At 42.2% G+C, this 19,362-nt stretch overlaps 1 protein-coding gene and 1 long non-coding RNA gene across 5 annotated transcripts in view; one reads left to right on the forward strand and one right to left on the reverse strand.

Moving 5' to 3' along the window:
• Positions 1 to 12,806: 12,806 nt before the first annotated feature.
• The window catches only part of LOC150057838 (uncharacterized), a 28,508-nt gene continuing 21,952 nt past the window's right edge, over positions 12,807 to 19,362 (reverse strand). Inside the window, exons 2-3 of the long non-coding RNA XR_016536846.1 lie at positions 15,527 to 15,646; positions 12,807 to 13,100 (exon numbers count right to left, since the gene is read on the reverse strand). This is a non-coding gene — a long non-coding RNA (uncharacterized LOC150057838). The remainder of the gene's footprint in view (positions 13,101 to 15,526; positions 15,647 to 19,362) is intronic.
• Ildr2 (immunoglobulin like domain containing receptor 2) overlaps positions 13,710 to 19,362 on the forward strand; it is a 58,235-nt gene continuing 52,582 nt past the window's right edge. For all 4 annotated transcript variants that reach the window (XM_090340536.1, XM_090340539.1, XM_090340538.1 and 1 more), the window contains exon 1: positions 13,710 to 13,826. In XM_090340536.1, the coding sequence (XP_090196662.1) occupies positions 13,781 to 13,826 (46 nt within the window). In that variant the 5' untranslated portion in view covers positions 13,710 to 13,780. The remainder of the gene's footprint in view (positions 13,827 to 19,362) is intronic.

Genomic DNA, 19,362 nt, shown 5'->3' on the forward strand with positions numbered 1-19,362 from the left:
TCCGGTGGGTGGGAGAGAGAAGGGGGCGGGGCGCCACAAGTGTGAATTGTGCTGATTGGCTGGGATGAATCACAGGCGGGGCCTTGCCACGTGGAAGGCTAGGTGCATTTTCTGTTCATTGTTGCGTAATGGGTTAGAGTAGGTAGAGGAAGAAAGGCCTAGTGTGTATTTTAGTTTGCCAGTGCTTTCAGCCAGAAAGTGCTGGGTTTTGTCGTTGTCATTTTAAATGCTGAGATAAGAAACAGTTTATTATAGAAGAAAAAATTCCTCATCCAAAATCTATACAACTTTGCCACAATCGATATAAATATATAAACTGTACAAATTTACAGCAGTTCATAGTTTACCAAACGATGACAAAGTTCACAAAGTAGTTGGGGGTTTGCGGGAAAGACTTTGACCTAATTAAGTACAAGAAAAGTTACAAACCATACTTCCACTTTTTTTTCTAATATTTTATTTTTGTTTTATTGGGGTGATGCACAGAGGAGTTAAAGTTACATTCATCAGATACCTCCACATTCTAAAAACAGATTTAATCAGTCTTAGAAAACTACAACCTAGCAAATGTATAGAGAGCTGGCAGACGCTAATGCCACAGTTGAGACATCGTCTTTAATTTTGTAAGGATCCTTTTAAAAACCTGCTGCCAAGGCAGATTCTGATCCCTTGTTACTTTCAAAGCCAAAAAGACAATACAAGGTCTGACCATTTCCCCAGGCCATGTTTAGTAGTTTGCGTTTATGTGCATTTATACATATTTAAGTGCTAGGTAAAATGTCTTGTCATAAAATTTCTGGTACTACCATGTTTAAAACGTTTTTATGCTAAACATGGATAGGTATTACGTAGAAACAGTGAGAAACTCCACAACTGAGGACTTTACTCTCAAGAAATTTACCTAGAGGAGGCAGGAGAAGGGCAAAAATAAGTGCACTAAATTGTTTATTATAATTAATGCTATTTGGGGCCCAGAGTTTGAAAAACTCTTGAGCACACAGGTGCTCAACCACTGAGATATATACCTTTGAAATTTTAAAAGTTCTATTTAGAAAAAGTCAAGAAGGAACTAAAATTTAGACAAATTTAAAAGGTCTTGAATAAATTTTGATAGATTTCCTCATAAAAGTAACATGTGCTTTATGTCAGTTTTATTAGTAGGTGGCAGTATTTGTGGACATGTTATGAAAAATTTCTTTGTTTTATTTAATGAGTTACTGATGATATAAGGAAGGTATTGATTTGGGTGTTGATCCTGTACTTTTACCAATACACTATTTGTTCAATAAAAATTGATTCTTTTGGGTTTTCTGGATTTGTTTCCTAGAGGAAAATCTCTATGTACTAAGTATTGTACAGGTAGGAAATTTATATGTTTTAAAATAAAGAATGCAAGTTTATGTATCATTAAATGTCTTTTCTATATCTTTTCAGATAGCCGTATGACTATCTTTTGTTAATATAACAAATTAGAGTTTTTCTAATATTGAACATTTCTACTGTGCCTATCATAAACTCTTTTTTATCATGAGGTATTGCAGATGTTTTTAAAAAATATAATAGAAATTTTGCTTCCTTGATTGCTGTGATACTAAACTATAATTTTGTGGTGCGTTCCTTAGCAAATATTGATATCAGGATTGTCATAGCCCCATAAAATAAGCTGTCTTTTTTCCAGTTGAGATTTAAGTAATAGATTGGAATTACTTATTTCTCCACAGTTTTGTAAAATTTCTTTGTAAAGCTCTTTCCTGTTGTATCTTTGAGAGGCAGGATGGGACTACCTTTGACTGTTGTTTGCAGTATCTTGTATGGGTGATTTCAGTTTTCGTTAGTCAGTTTTATAGTTTACATAGTAATTTGTCTTCTACATTTGGGGTTGCAAGCCTATTGATATAAGATTTGATGAGGAAGCAATTGAAATTTCCATTTGAAATTTCCATTTGTGATTATTGAGAAAACTGCTTAACAACAACTTATTTTTCTTTTTTGTTAGTTGTGAGGTTTGAACTCAGAGCCTGGAGCACTGTCCTTGAGCCTCTTTGTGCTCAAGGCTACCATTCTACCACTTGAGCCACAGTGTTACATCCAGTTTTTGAGTGGTTAATTAGAAACAAGAGTCTCACAGGGACTTTTCTGCCTGGGTTGGCTTCAAACTGCGATCCTCGGATCTCAGCCTCCTGAGTAGCTAGGATTACAGGCATGAGCCACCAGCACCCAGCCATAATCCCACACTTTTGAGAGGAGCCAAACTATGCACAAAGCCTTGAGGTAAATTTTCACAACATCTCTATTCATAAGACCCCGGAGCTGGACAATCTGAGTATAGAAAGATGAATTGATAAATTGTGGCACTCAACAAAATGAATTTTGAAATTTAGAGTGAAAGGAAGCATACACAATGTATACATATTATATAACTCAACGCACATAAGCCTCCAAAAAACCTGAAACTATACTTGCAGAAATCAGATCAGCAGTAACCTGGGGCTTCAATTAGGAAAAGGGATGGACTGAGAACTAATCCAGGTAACCTTCTAGATTGGCAAAAATAATTTGTACTTTGGACTGGGGGCTCAGTAGTGCTTATCTAGCATATACAAAAGCAATGCTCAACCAGATGCAGATATCTATAATCCTAGCTACTCAGGAAGATAATATCTGAGGATCATGGTTCAGTGTCATCCCAGACTCTTATCTCTTATCTCCAATTAGCCACCAAAAAGCCAGAAGTGGAGCTGTGGTGCAAGTGATAGAGTGCTAGCCTTGAATGCAAAAGCTTAGGGACAGAAACCACAGCGCTACTTTCAGATTTTCCATGATTTAATTAGACTTGGCTTGGAAACACAATCCTCATATCTCAGCCTCCTGAGTAGCTAAGATTACAGGCCTGAGCCACTGGTACCTGGCTCTTAAAAATAACTTCCATTTCTCTACTTAACACAGTTGATCTTTATTTCCTCTACCTTGTTTAACATGAAATAGAATATCAAGGTTTCTTCTTTCATCTGAATTATTTGTGAGTCAGTTTCTTTCTCATTCATTCTTTTTTACTTATGATAGATTGTATTATACTGATTCTTTGAATGTCTGGTTATATGTTAATGAAGTTGTACTCACTATAAATGGTATCCTGTTGAATGCTGCATATTTCTTTATTCTTAGCAATATTCTTCTGCTTTGTTCTAGATTGGCACTTAGAAACAGTTTAAGGATTTTTTGGAGGTTTATGCTTTCTTATTTGGGAACAGCACAATTGTTATGACTAAGTTTTTTCCTCTACTGATAGAACATTCTTCCAACACTCTACCTGATAGCCCATGAATTTAAAGGTTTTTTTCCATTTTGGCTGTTGGAAACACAAGCGACTTCCAACCCTGTGTGAATTCCAAGGATTGTTCCTTCTCACCCTTTCAAGTTGTTCTTTCCCTGGCACTGGGTAGTTTCCTCCCACACAAGCCCTGATCAATATTCGCTAAAGCTTCAAGGGAGATCCTCACCACAGCTCCAGAGCTCTTTTTAGTTTCCTTTTCCTTTGTGCGATTCCTATTTTCTAGTGCTCTACCTTGCAAACATTTTTCACGCTGGTCAAACTGGACCTTTCACTCTTTCTCCTCAAACCAAGGAGGCTGTGAGGCTCTGTATCATTTACTGTCTTGATACTGTATTCTGCACCTCTCTCCTAGCAGCAAGCTGAGGCAATCACAAAGTTCATCTGCTTCCATTCTTTTAGGGATTACTCACATTACTGCCTGAAGTCCAGTATATGAAAATATATACTGACATATATATACATATATAGTTTTATACATAGTTGATGGAATTTTAAGTTGTTTTAGGCTGCTAGATAAATCCCTTCCCTGTTACTCTGCTTGATCAAGGTGGCTTTTCTTACTTTAATATTTTAAAACAATATTTAATTTTATTACTATTTTTTAAATAGATAATCAGAGTAGATATCCTTGGGGAGATTAAAAAAATGAGAAAGGACAGAATGAACATATCAGAGGAAATTGTATATTTAAAGGCTCAGATAATAAGAGCTGTGTGTGCCCTCAGAACAGACGGAAGACTGGTTGGTATTGGCATGATTCCAGTCAGGTGGAAAGTGGTGCATGCTGAGGGTGGATTTATCAATAAGTATTCAGGCATGGCCATTATAAGGGATTCAAGTGCTCTTCTAAATAAAATGGATGGTCACTTAAGTGTTTATATATTTGTTGTTCATTTAAAATAAAAGTTGCATGTATTTATTATATGCAACATCTTGTTTTAAAATATGTGTATATTATGAAGTAGCTAAATTGATCTAATTAATATTACTGACCTTGCATTTTTATCTCTTTCTTTTTGGTAGGGACAACATTTGAAACCTATTTCTATTAAAGAGTTTTAAAAACAGATATTATGATATGGTTTATATTTTAAGAAGATCTGTATTGTTTTTCAGAGAATAGCTCAAATCAGTAAAAGGGGGCAGTACGAGATCTGTTGGGGGGGCCTTCAAGAGCCTTAGTGACAAGCAAGTATGGTGGCACATTCTTGTAATCTCAGCTCTGCACAAGGCTAAGGTCAGAAGATCACAAGTTGGAGGCCAGCAAGAGCTCTTTATTTAGACTATGTCTAAAACAAAATAAAACAACCAAAACAAAACACAGAGGGCTTAGGATGTGGTAAACATTTGCTTAGCATGCATGATATTCTGGGGTTCAATCTCCAGAATCTGTGTGTGGGGGTGGGGGGGGCTCAGTGACCGTAAACCTAGATGATGATCTAAAACAGTAGATATGAAGAGACAGGAAGGGTTTAAATTGTATCTCATGGAAAAATAGAACTGGCTGATTGATTTGATGTGGAAGAGAGAAAAAAGGGGTAACTCAGTGGGGAATGGTGCTTTCAATAAAATAGGAAGGACTGGAGACTAGAGGGAGATAGTGCTCAGTGCTATAATGGAAAGGTATCTGTTCCTCTCCTTCGATGCAACTGATTTCTTTCAACCATAAGAAAAATCCCACATAAATAGAACAGTGTTTCCCATCTTCCAATTAGATAAATTGTTCTATCCATAAATTCTAAAGGGTATCATGTTTTGGTTGCAATATGTATATAAAGGACTTGAGATTAAGAGTTCCATTTTGGACATGTTAATTTCTAAATGCCTACTCTATATTCAAATGGAGATGTCAAACTGGCAATTGGCCATGCAAGGCTGGAGTGCTGGGCTGGAGACAGAACTGGAAGTAAGCCACATGAATATAGAATGGAAATGCATGGAAATGCATGAGATCACCTAAAGCAAGAATGGAAGGAGAGAAAAGGCATCTGGGATGGATTCCTGAGGGACACTAGCATTTAGAATTCAGAGAAGGAAGATATCTAAGAAAGAGCATAAGAAAAAGAAGGAATAAAAGCAGGAAAACCAAGGGAATATATATTTATTTATTTATTCAATAAATATTTAATAAGAACCTATTGAGTATCCCAGCTCTATTTTAAGCACAATAATAGATTGTATAAAACAAGGCCTATGAGGAAAATAGACAATAAAGAAATAAACAGTAATGTATCTAATAAGATGTATCTAAAACCATCCTCTTGGCAAAGTCCAGGGAGGAAAAATAATACAGAGTCAGGGGGTAGGAATTGGTGGAAGTTGAAGTTTAAGGTGGTCAGAAAAGAAAGGAAATGAAAGTTGACCGATGCTGGAAGTGAAGTAGCAAACAGTGAAGTTATAGGATGAAGCGCAATCCAGGCGTAGGTACATACTAGTAAATGTTAAGGCTCCAAGTAAAAGCATGTCAGCTATATTTGAGAAGCAGTAAAACAAATTCTGTGGCTTGAGGCCCGCGCGTGCGTGTGTGTGTGTGTGTGTGTGTGTGTGTGTGTGTGTGTGCATGCCCATGCACAGGAGGAGGGTGATGAGATTTGGGCCTGGATGGGTTTTATTTTTTTTTATGTATTTTTCATCTATGTGTTATAAAAACTACCCAAGGACATCTCATTGTGTTCTTGGAAAATGTGTTCATGTTTGTTCTTAAGTTTCTAAGGTTAAGGCCTTGACAATGTTTAGAGTGTGATGGCACACTATAATAATGACAATATTCTTTTCTTTTTTTCTTTCTTTTTTGTTTGTGCCAGTCTGGGAGCTTGAACTTGGGGCTTGAGTGCTGTCTCTGAGCATTTTTTTTTTTTTTGCTTAAGGTTAGGGCTCCACCACTTGAGCCACAGCTGTGCTTCCAACTTTATGGAAGTTCATTGGAGATAAGAGTTTCACAGATGTTCTTGCCTGAGCTGATTTTGAACCTCAGTCCTCAGATCTTAACCTCCTGAATAGCTAGAATTACAGCTGTGAGCCACCAGCGATGACTAAGAGAAGTATTTCATCTCCCCTCACAACAATCTATGAAATGTATAATAATTCCCAGTTGCAGAAAAAAAACTGGGGACAGGAGTGGGGAAGTGACTTCCTTATCACCTGATACTTTGCCAAAGCAAAAAGGAATTTCCAAGTACCTTCTAGACATTGCATGAATGTACTACCACATTCCTGAGCAACTCAACCTCAGTCTCAACTCTGGCTGATTCCTGAAGCTTGCTCAACCTGCTTCTGTGTTTCCCTGAAATATCTCTTTTGATTTCTGTTCATGTTGCCACATTATTTAGTTTGGGTGTTTGTCCTTTCTTGGGTTATTACAATAAGCTTTCTCTTGGAAAAAGCCTCTGTGGCTGTTTTTCTCTAATTCTCTGTGGTACAAAATGTCTTTCCTAATACAAAAGTCCGGCTTAGAAATTTTCATGGGTGTTCTTTTGCCTATGGGATTAAGTCCAGATCTGGTAACCTGGTCTCAGTCTACCTTCCAGCATTATTGTTTCTTTTCCCTTTGTGAACTCATGCTTCAGATAGTAAGTCCCGCCCTTACCTCTGTGTACTGCTTTTGTTTCTGCACTATCCCCTGCTTTCTGCCTTTAAAGATTCTGTTTAGATGATGGTTAAGGTTTAGTTCATGTGTCATCTTTTCATGAAGACATCTCTGATTGGCAGTATTGCTGCATGATTGAGCCCTTCCTTCCTCTTGGTTCCCACATCATGCCTGGTATAGGCCCTAACATAGATTCTGTTACACTTACCATATTTTTTTTTTGCCAGTCCTGGGCTTGGGCTCAGGACCTGAGCACTGTCTTTGGACTTTCTCAAGGCCAGAACTCTACCACTTGAGCCTCAGCACCACTTCCGGCTTTTTTCTATGTATGTGGTACTGAGCAATCGAACCCAGGTCTTCATGCATGCTAGGCAAGCACTCTACCACTAGGTCAAATTCCTGGCCCCTACACTTATCATATTTGCAAACTACATTTGCCTCCCTCTCCATAGAGATGGTTACTACTCAGCCGTAAGTTCTCTGGTAGAAGTTCTGTGATTTACTTATCCTTAATTTTCTAAATATAGTAGACACTCGATAAGTACATGTGGATTTACTTAATTTATGGAAGGAAAAAAGAAGAGGGAATTTGAATATCCTGGAGCAAGTTGTAATTAATTATACAAATACATAGATTCTTTGTATATGGTATCTAGAGTTGGAGAAGGGATAAATAACATTAAGACTTGTGTGAGACCTTCTCACCCTTTAACTCCAGCATGAGAGTCAAGGATGCTGTTCTCTAACACTGTCTTTTGAAAGCTCATCTGACCCTTTGTTGTTAGATCTTTTTGTTTGCCTCTGTTTCTGGTCTGTATATCTGGAGGTGAGGTCATCAGATGACATATTCTTTCTGGCTTCCTTCCATTCCTTACGTTCTGACTTTGACTTATGCCAGGGGAGGTCTCCTGGAGAATGCTTAGGGTTTTGAGAATCAACCTGTAGCTTAATTGCCTAAATGTATGTTCAAGACATCTTAGTCTTGTGAAATGTAGCCAGCCAGACTCTCTTCTCTCTCCTCTGGGCTGTAGGACACTGTTGGATCTCGAGAACCAGAATTTTTTTTGCTACTTATTTTGGAGCTTTGAATACTATTCAGGTCTCCAAAGTATGTTACATTGAAAGAAAAGCAGGCATAAAAGCAAAAACTAGTCAAGGCTCATAAAAAGGAAAAAGTTTGCTGGCTCACACACATAATCCTAGCTATGCAGGAAGCTGAGATATGAGGATCACAATTTGAAGGCAGACATGGCAGGAAACTCCTTGAGACTCTTATCTCCAATTAACCATTAAAAAGCCAGGAGCTCTGTTTCAAGTGGCAGAGTACTAGCCTTGACCTAAAAAAGCTCAGGGACAGTACCCACACTTGAACTCAGTTCAAACCCTGGGAATGGCAGAAATAGAGGGAGAGGGAAAGGGAAGGGGGGTGAAAACGGGGCGGGAAGAGAGAGAGAGAGAGAGAGAGAGAGAGAGAGAGAGAGAGAGAGAGAGAGAGAGAGAGAGAGAGAGAGAGAGAGAGAGAAACCAACAAGCAGCCTTGGCTCTGTAAGTTATAGGTTAAACTATTAGTAAGGGTTTCTAGAGCTTCAACTAACCACAATTAACTTAATTAACATATCACTATTGAGCATATCAATCACTATGAGAGCAGGTATATATTTGATGGCTTTGTATCTGTCTAAAAACACTGGCTTCACAAAACTCCTGTCATCTCTTCCTTCTTCCTCTCTTCTTCCTCCATGGGTATCCCAGAGACTGGACACATTTTGGCAGTGGACTTTCTCTGGTTCAGCACTTTTTCCCACATTATAAATAGATTAATATACAGAGAATTAAAAAGAAAATTTAAATGAACATTCATCTTATTCAGGGATAATTGCTGTTTTTACTTTTGTTATTTTCTTTGCCTCCTTGGAATGCATTTTCCATATTTGAGAGCATGGGATAAATGTACTGTTATGCTCTGTTTCTTTTTTTCTGCACAACACTTTTGGATTGATCCTTTCAGGGAAAGTCTTGTGAGACAGCTAGTTCAGGTAGAGGCTGAGGACATTTGGCCATAACATAGGCCACTGAGGGCATCACCAAATTCAGCACATAGCACCACCCTGTTGTATTTTCAATTCAAGCCCTCAACATCAGGTTTTGGATTAAAAAATTGCACTTAATTATGTGGAAATTTCAGAATATCCCTCAGAATTTTGCTCAGTAAATACTTACCACTGTTCATAGCAGTTATTGAGGTGGATGGGGGCCATCATGAACATTATATTTTTATTTCAGTCTTCAAAGCAATATTTGCTTTCAAGCAATCTATTTCTATGTGAGAGAGCTTTCAGATGGAAGGTTGTTTTAGTATTTTAAAAAATTGTCAGGGCCTGGGTGCTATTGATTAGCTTTTGTGCTTAAGGCTAGTACTCTGTCACTGTAAGTGACAGCTCCACTTCTGGTTAATTGGAGATAAGAGTCTCCTGGCCTTTCCTGCTGTGGCTGGCTTTGAACCATGATCCTCAGAGCTCAACCACCAAAATAGCTATGATTACAGGCAACACATCGACATCTGGCTTTGTATAGTTTTAGTGTATTTGAAAATATTTTTAGTATAAAGTTTTGTGTTTCAAGGTCCTTGGTTTGGATATTTTTTTTTCGCCAGTCCTGGGCTTGAGCTCAGGGCCTGAGCACTGTCCTTGGACTTTCTCAAGGGTAGAACTCTACCACTTGAGCCTCAGCACCACTTCCAGCTTTTTCTACATATGTGGTACCAAGGAATCGAACCCGGGTCTGCATGCATGCTAGGCAAGCACTTTAATCATTAGGCCAAACTCCCGGCCCAGGTTTGGATATTTTAATGATTAACAAATTATAACTCATTGAGGCTAGGTTTGAAGGTACGGGGGATGGGAAAGATTTTAAAAATCTAATCGGTAGCACAGGGAAGGAGAGATGAATTGAAGTTAGTGAAGAAACAGGGTATCTTTATCTTTTAAGGGTATGGTGTCTTTCAAAGTCATACTTCACACATCCCTTTTGGATGCAAGATCAGAGAGAAGCAGGAATACGATTTTATCCATGTGCTTTAAAAAGAACCACATTAAGCAGGATTCGTGTGCATGCATGCCTGTATGGTTGCAATGAAATCATGTTTTAAAGAGGATTCAGCTGCATTATATTTATAACTATGTGGTTGCTACCAGCTACCAGCAGGTCTCCTTGCAGGGGGCTCACTTCTCTCTGTGTGTCCTGTTTCTGTTCTAAAGTATGCAGCTTTGAGCAAGCAGCCTGTTAGTCTGTGCCCCTCTTCATCCAAGCTGTGGCCTCCAAGGAATCCTTTTCTATTTTCTCACATATTTGTCTCTGGTTGCAGGAGAGAACATAAGATGTTGAGGATCAGGCCCCTCTCTTGACTGTGATGAATCATTCTCTACCTGGGGCCTGGCCTATTTGGCTAGGATAAACTGACAACTGGAGCTTAACCAAAATGTAGGCTCATTTGCAAACATCAACTCAACAGCTTCCCAAGAGAACAAGAAGATGGGTAGGTATTGCATCTTAAACATTAATGTTCATGGAAAGCACTTAGGGAAGGCAGTTAAAAATGCTGATTTCTTGGCCCCACCTGGTGTTTCTGATCTCATCAATTTTAGCAGAGTTTCAGAATCTATCTTTTAAGTAGGCACCATAATGTGATTCCCTTGCTGGAAGTTCAAAAACCACACTTGGAAGAACACTGAGATTTTCAGGGTCATACTCACCACCAATTTGGCAAAACAATACCATCATTACATCTTCTTTTCATTTCTATCCCTCAGGCTGCAGATTTTGAATCATTTCAGATATTTTTGAGATTTATTTTAACCTGATATCACATTGCTACTCAGTTGTATTTGAGAGGGACAAATACCGTGATTTAGGGAATGCCCTGGGGCGCCACACAGGAAGATTCTTGATAGACTAAGTGTACTTCTCTGGCTATAAAGGGGGCTATACAGAAAACCAGAAAACAGTTTCTGGATGTAGACAACGCACCTGCATGCTATGAATCGTGGGTGCAGCGACTCTGCAAATCTTCTGATTCCTAGCAAAATACAAATAGGGGACATATCTCAACACAAATCCAAAGTTCACTTCTGTACCCATTCACTTTTCACTTCAAGGACACCTCTTGAATTGAATACTCAAACCATCTCTCATTTTCTTATTTATTTATTTATTCTCTGAGCACTATCCTTGGGCTTTTCTCCAGGCTAGCACTCTACCACCTGAGCCACAGCACCACTTCTGGCTTTTTCTATGTATGTGGTAATGAGGAATTGAACTCTGGTCTTCATCTATGCTAGGAAGGCACTCTACCACTAGGCCACTCTCCTGGCTCCCATTTTCATCTCTTATCTCATTTCATATGCTTAGAATTGGGAGTGGGAAACATTTTTATTTTCCTGTTAAAGGCCATTTAGATATTATAACATTTGTGGGCTATACATAATGATCACTACAGGCAACTGGGCAGATGGTAAGGAACATGTAAAGCTTATGTGTCTGTCCTGGACCAAATGATTTTATAGGCTTTATTCAGCCTACAGGTTGCACATTCCCCAACCCTAGCTTAAATAATAAGTGATCACATATACATTTTAGTACATGGTAGAACATAATACAGTGTGATCTGGACCTTGTGGTACAGCTGTTAACGTTTAAGGTGCAAAAGCATTACACTGTCAAGAGAGAAGATCTGAGTTCTAATCTTATTTTGTTAATCACATTCTCCAGGCCTAAGTTTCCTCATTACAATATAATGAGATGGTTTATAAAACATCTAGAACTATGCCTAGAATTTGAGAAACCCACAAACATTAAATACCTCCTTTATATTTATTCTAGTTTTTGCATGCAAAAAGTAGTTCTCATGTCTGCAATCCCAGCTATGTGGGAGCAGAAATAGGAGGATCATGGTTCAAAGCCAGTTGATGCAAAAAAAAAAAAAAAAAAAAAGCGAGTTCCTGTCTTATAAGATAAATAATCCCAGGTTCGTGGTCAGTAAAGAAGAGAGCAATTCAAGGAAAGTCTCAGGCAAAAAATTTAAGACCTTACCAGAAAAAATAACTAAAGCATAAAGGGCTGGGAGGGTAGGTGGCTCAGTGGTAGAGGACTTGCTTAGAAAGCAAAAGATTCTGAGTTCAAAACTCCAGTATTAACAAGCACCTCAGAACAATATATGGTGGCTTGACCCCTTGCCAGTCATGGCCCTGGATCCCTGTGCTGCTGCAAGCCTGGCGGCCAAACTGGTTCTCCACTCACCCTGTTTCCTGAACTTCCCATCCCAGAGTATAAACAAAACAACTGCACAAAACATCAGCCTGTCCACACCCAGGGACTTGGCCAGCCACTCTCGCTGGGGTGGTCAAGAGGCAGCTCCAGACTTTCTGGCTTCTGTAGCTGGAATTGCTGACAGGTGGAAGGGAATAAAGGGAATTTGGCTGTCAGTTGATGAGTGACCTCTGTCCAAGGTCGCTTCACTATTACAGTACCACGTGGCAACATGCCACACCGGTTCACAGCATTGTTGGTGTGCGAAGTTCCCTCAAACCTAATCAGCTGCTTTCAAAGCCTACTTTAAACACTTCTGCTCTTTATTGCCTTCTTCTACCCAGAGGGCCCATGCCTGACCATTTCCCACCACTGCGCCTGGAAGATCACATCTGCCATATATTATAATGGACCCAAGATGAGGCCTGTTCTACTTCTCTGGACCATGCTTTGAATAGAGCCTCCACATATTTGTTAAATTAACGAGACATTCCTCAGTAGTTGTTGATTCTTGTTAGAGATAGGAGGTAACACTATTTTTTTATTGTAATTAATAGAAGGGTTACACTATATTCACCAGATAGAAGGTGCATCACTTCACAAACATGGACACCCTTTCTTATGTCTTGGTCCCCATTTCCCTCCCCCAACTATTTTTTTTTTTAGAAGGGAATAATACACTTGAATCTGCCATGTGTAAAATGTCACACAGGTAAGTCATTTTTTAAAAAAAATTCCAGCTGCACCTATTTTCTGTTCAAGAGGCTGTGTCATTTTTCTACCATGTGATGCTTTTACAGGAGAAAGTTATGAGAGAGGATTCTGCCTCCTCCCGTCTCCCTTCTCCACTTCAGGTGGGCCTCCTGGTTCCTGGCACTGTCAGAAAAAAAAGAGAGAACTAGGTGCAGAGGCGGGATGGGGCGGGGACAGCGACAGCCAGTCTGAAGTCCTCCGGGAAGCTTGGCTGAGTCCCCAGGCGTCCCCTCCCTCGCTGAATGACCCTTTCTCCCGGGTTCAGGTGCGGGCATCCAGACTGGCTGGGTTCCCGGGGAGAAGCGGAGGTCGCGCGGCCGACCTCCCCCCCCCCGTCGCCCCCTCCCCCCCGATCGCCCCCTCCCCCCCGCCCCCGGGCTGCCAGGGGCCGGCACGTGACCGAGAAACTTTGGCCGCGCGGCGGCGGCGGGCGGAGGCGCGGGAGGCGGCGCATCCCCGGCGGCCGAGCTCCCCCGCGCGGCGGGCTCTGCGGCGGCGGGAGGCGCTCGCCCCGCACCGCGCGGTGCGGCGCTGCCTCCGGCGGGCGGACGGGCGTGCGGGTGCGCCGGCCGCCGGGAATGCGCCGCCGCCGAGCGCCGCGCCGAGTCCGGAGCCCGCGGCTGCGCGCGTGCGGCGGGCGGCGGGGTCCAGCGCGCGGCCCCGCCTGCGCGGCCAGCTCGGCGGGCGGCGGCGGCGGCGTCCAGGGACGCCCGGGGCCCGCGGGTTCCCGAGGCCCGCGCTCGGCTGCCGTCCGGTTCCTCCCCACTTTGCCCACTCCGAGTCTGGATGGGAAGTTGGGGAAAATGGACAGGGTCGTGTTGGGGTGGATGGCTCTCTTCTGCCTAACAGGTAAGACTCGCTTCCTTCCCAGGCGAATAACTTTGTGTCCATTCCCATAGTGGTGGGGTCCTCACCCCTCCCTCATTTTCCCTCTTCGTGACTGTTAGAGCTGCTTAGCGGGGTGGTGGTACGTGGGGGAGGGGGCTGAGTGTGTGTGTGAGAGTGTGAGATGGGGGTAGGGGAGAAGCCCGTTACAAAGGACGGATGGAGATGCAGGTGTTTGACTCATTGGCGCTGTGAAGCGGTTCTTTAGCATGTGCATAAAACCCTTCTTTCAATCTCATCCTCAGTCTGTAATGTTCTAGGTCTTGGGAGAAGCTGGCCTTGGGGGGGGGGAATCAAAGCTGGAGAGGGGACAGATGCATTTAGAGGACTGGTTTTCTGGACGCTGGAGTGGGGGAGCGTCTCCCCAATTCCTGCCCTAAAGTAGGAGGGGGTGGGGGGTGGCTTGGGAGTATTTTTTTGTGGCTCGCTGAGGGCAGGGGCAGAGATGGGGATTTAGGGCCTGGCTCCATGTCAGGGGTGTCATTTGGAGAGTGGCTCCCATAGGGAAAGGAGAAGCCCCTTTCTAACAGTTGAACTACCCCCAGTAAAGGTAATTGGCATTGAAGCTCAGAGGCACTGGATTCCTCAACACTGGAGTCACAGGTCTGGATGGGCCCTTGGTGTCCCCTTGTCCCTTCTGTGAACTTCATTTCCATCCTGAGGGATAGGAAAAGCTCTTTTTCAGAACTAAGTTACTGCTTAAGGAACAAGGAGGTGGGGGGCCAGCTCTGGGAGATTCACAGGAGGAGGAAGAAAAGGGTTTAGATAGCTTGGTTGTTGGCAGAGACAACCATTCAAAGGGAGTTGGAGATAGTAGGAAGGAGGAAAAGGTGTCAGAAAGGCCAGGAGAGGGGCAGAGACAGGCAGGAGTAAAGGGCAGAAGTTTTGTCTCCTCTGATGGCATCTATCAGAAGATGTGGGTGGGTGGGGGAGGAGAATCAAGTCTCTAGGGAAAACTGGAACCAGCTTAAAATATCCAAGGCAAGTCCCTGGAAGAGGGTAAGATACATTGAAAGGAAAGGAAGGCAGATTACCCTATTTCCCTGAGTTTCAGAATGAGATTACTGATTGCTTACAATTCCTTTTTCTATTTCAAATGAAAGGCCCCTGACATCACTGTTGCCCCCTTGCTGGGTTTAGGCTGTGGGAAGCACACTCAGCAGAGTTAGCCTCTTATCTTGGCTGTTCTGAGTTCATCCCTCCCACGCTAGTCAAATATGAATCATCTCTAATTTCAGGGTTTGGCTGATCCATGCTTTCCCCCCACTCCTCTGGCCTCCCAGTGCCTTCCTCACTGATTTCTAATGCCTTGATTTGCCTCAGTTTCTCAGTTTCTGTCCCTACCAGAGGAACTTAGCCTGTATCACCACCTCCATCAGCCATATTTTAGGAAGGGTCCCAGATCAGAGCTGCTTTTTTCGACACTCTGTCTCCCCTACCTTGCTGGTCTAACCAAAAGGGGCACTGTGGGGATTTTCAAGGGATAGGAGAACATATGTCTTGGTGGCTAACAGCTTATGGAAAGGAATCCTTTCAGTGGAGGGGCCACTGGGAATCTAGTTTAGCCCCCTAGGATTATAGAATTGAGGGCCCAGATGAAGAATAAGCACATTTGTTGATTCACTGGGGTTGCTTCCAAGTTTCCCCAGGTCAGGCTTACTTACATGTTTCTGATTTGTCTGTCTGATTTCTTGTTGGGGGCCGTTTTGCTTTACTTTTATTTGGTGGGAGGTGATGCCTCATCTGTGTCTTCTGCCTTCTGCACCTGGTGAAGCTGCCGCTGCCTGGAAGCAGGCAACAGGTTACTTATCAGGGCCATCTCATCTGCCAGATGTCTGGGCTGCTTTTGCTCTGCAAGTGGGGCAGACTTGTGCAATGCTACTGACCATCCTAGCATCATCCCTTCATGGGGTCACTGCTGTCACAGGTGTCGATGGACTAGCTGCCTCTCTGCCTTTGCGAAGTAGAGGAGCTAACAATGGCGGCAGGGGTGGGGGCTGCAGGAGAAGGAGCAGTCAAGGCTGAGAGGCATTCAGACTCATTTCTCACAGAGAAACCATGCTAGGAAAGGTAAGAAATGTTAGTCAAGCTCAATCAATGAATTCCCTCTTCGGGGGTGGTGGAAGGGGGAGGGAAAGGAAAAGCCTGATTAAAAATGAGACAGAACCAAGGGGGGAGAAACGCCTTACATTCAGTCTCCCTCTTCCCTCCCTATTCTCTCTCCCTCCCTCTCCTTCTCTCCTCCCTCTCTTCCTCTCTTTTTCTCCTCCCATCCACTCTCCCTGGTTTCTCTTCCACACAGGCTGAGTAATTTCTAATCAACACTTCAGTTTCACCCCCCTCCCCCCTCAGGCAGCAGCAGCAGCTCCTTCCTTGCCTTTCATTGCTGAAATTCTGTATTTCTACTTGCTATATATTTAGCCTCATGATTTCGTATTGTCATTATGCTGCTGCTTCCTGCAGTAGATTGGTTGGTCTCCTTGTTGTTGTTTTGAATAAAATGTAACGCTTACCAGCTGCTATTTTAGCAACAGGTGCCATCTAGCACTAAGACTTGAAGGAGGGCTTATTTGATCTTTGTTCCTGGATATGGGTGGTGTTTGGTCTTTTCCTGGCAGCAGAGGCTGTGAGAAACACTGAAGCAGTGTTGCTACTCTGGGAACCCACTCTGAGCAAGGGATGGGTTTTCCTGGAGTATCTTATGAGTGTCTCTGTGATGAAGATTGCTTGTTCTGTCAGCATTTCTTTTGGCACCCTTTCATTCATCTGTTTATCCATCCATTATACAGGCAGGATCCTGTGATTTTAAACATGATGATAGGTGGTGGGGATAAAGGAAGAAAAGCCATCATCTTACCTTCACGGTGTTGTCTAGTCAGTGGCTCAAACAAGTATAATTTGGGTAATTTTGTTGTGGTGGCTGGTGGTCTCATGATTAGAATCACATTAGTACTTTAGGAAATGAAGAGGCACAGTCAACCCAAAGCAGGGATTCTGACCCAAACCAACTCTGAAATGAATTTACAGAAGGGGTAATTGCTGAGTTAAGACTTTTATTCCCACAGAGTCAATGAGTTGCCACCAGTTCCAGTTCTTGTGCTAGGTTTAAGAGGATTAGCAAACCACTGTCACAGCCTTCAGGAGCCAGTCTGCTGGTTGGAGACACCAGTGGAGAACTGTGGACCCACAAGTGTGGAGTGTTAGAGTTGTGTAAAAAACAGGAAGAGAGCTGAACTAAGAATTGTTTGGCACCTTCAAGGGGCTCCTCACCCAGCCTTCAGGAGGGTGAGGAGGTATTAAAGAAGAATTGTTCCCTGGAGTAGCTGGCATCCAGGTAGCCATTCTGGTGACGGTATGGTGCCAGTGGGTATGGAAAATTAGAGTGCTGTTGGTACTGGAGAAGGAAGAGCTACTGCTAACCACTGCTGTCACCTCAACTTCCTTTATCATCTCCTTCCTTGTTCTGAATGGCTTCCAATATCTCTCCCTTCTTTGTTCTGTTTTCCTTTACAAAATAACCGTGTTCATACCAGAGCATCTTTGAAATTTTAAATTACAGCATTTTCTATACAACACACTCTTGCCCTGTCTAGATGCTTCTCTCTGAACTGGGAGCAGAAAGTTGTTTCAGTATCCTCATCACTCTTTCCAATTTGGACATATGATTCTGCTGGTTCCTTTATGAAGACTTGAGTACTGGTCCTGGTGGTCTTAGTACTGTGTAAGTAACCTTAGTTCAGGTTCTTAGTGCTCGGTCTAATGTTATTAATGAGGACTTGGTTAGAGGAGAGGGTCCTTGATCTAGGAGTTGAGGGTTGGGTTAATGTCCCAGCTTTTCCATAAGTAACTGTACATCGTGGACAGGTTTGTATTTGATAATCTTTTGAATGAGGTTACCTTCAAGATCTAAGATTCCGAGTCTCAATTTATTTTTCTCCTTTTAATTTTGATGAGCTGCATATCAAAGCTCAAATGACAGGCTCATTCTTCCTTTAAGAATTCACTTAGTGAAGGAAACTGAAGGAACTCAGGTGTCTTCAGCTTAAAAGAAAAATCTCAATGATTCAGATAGAAAAACACCAGCTGGGAATGGAAATCTCTTGAGATAATTTTCAGAAGAACCAATGGAGTATCATTGCTCTCCACTGGGCTCTCCATAGGGTCCTCTCTGGATAATTACTTGTGCTCATATCGAAGACTGGTGGAACAAGGCAAGTGTGTGGGACCAGGTGGGCCAAATTCTCTAGTCAATACAGATCTAATGTCTTTTTTGGTCTCTAGAACAATTGCCTCTTTAGTCCTTTCAGCTCTTTCCTTTTCATCAGGAATATTAAGAAAGTTATGACATATGTTATTATTTTTGCTTATTTTCATGCTACAGTGTTTTTCTCAAAACTAGGTGGATTTCCTCCACATTATCCCATTTGCTTCTTCTAAGTAAGGCCAATATTGCCAACTTATATTTAAAATCAAGAGTCAGAGGACATAAGTAGTAACGCATCCAAGTTTATGGTATTTTATTGATTAAAAATGTAAGAACAAGTATGTTACCTTAATATGACTTGGCTTTTCCAAGTATCTGAATCCATGGGAAACATTATTTTCTGGTAAAGGTAGATCAAAATAGAACTTCTAACTTCAGCATACATGATGTCTGTTATTGAGCCTTGGGCATTGAGGATGAGAGTCCATAAAACTTGGAAGTGAGGCAGAGAAAAGTGAGAAAGATTGGCTGTTAGTAACCCCTAATTAAATCCTGCGGTATTTTGAGCAGGAGTGAATGAAGAATATTCTAGCAAGTCACAGGAGGTCAGAGGCTATACCCTAGGGACAGAGGAAATGCTGCTGGGTATTTGGGACTAGGGGCTGGTCTATGTTATCCAGGATTTGGCTGCAGCCTATGCATGCTTACAAATTCTTCATTGCTGGGGCCGGGAGTGTGGCCTAGTGGTAGAGTGCTCGCCTAGCATGCACTGGGTTCAATTTCTTAGTACCACTGATACAGAAAAAGCCAAAAGTGGTGCTTGACTCAAGTGGCAGAGCACTAGCCTTGAGCAAAAAGTGTCCAAGGACTGTACAGGCCCTGAGTTCAAGGCCCAGGACTAGCATAAAAAAATCTTTGTTGCTAAGATGGGTTTTGGCTTTCTGAAAATGAAAGAAGGCATTTTGTATAGCTAGAGCTCTTTATGGGCCAAGAAATGAAGAACTCAGAAGAACATGCTGTTTCCTCTGTTCCCCTTCAGCGTCTGGATCCTACAGGAAGCAGCACTGTGGATTAGGGAGTGAGACCTTAACAGTCAGCAGGGACCTGCATCATCCCTCCTCCTGTTGCCTGGGCCTCACTAGGAGGCAGGCAGGCATAGAGGCAATGGAATGGGGGCTAGGTTCTAATTGGTTTTGAATGTTAGCTTAATGTTTTTACCTTATTTCCATTGTCTTTAAAATGGAAAGCTAACCTACCTGGTACTATTGGTACAGTACTTTGCAATTAAATAAATGA

The sequence above is a fragment of the Megascapheus bottae genome, chromosome 10, assembly GCF_031878675.1.
Source record: "Megascapheus bottae isolate mThoBot1 chromosome 10, mThoBot2.hap1, whole genome shotgun sequence".
NCBI lineage: Eukaryota > Metazoa > Chordata > Mammalia > Rodentia > Geomyidae > Megascapheus > Megascapheus bottae.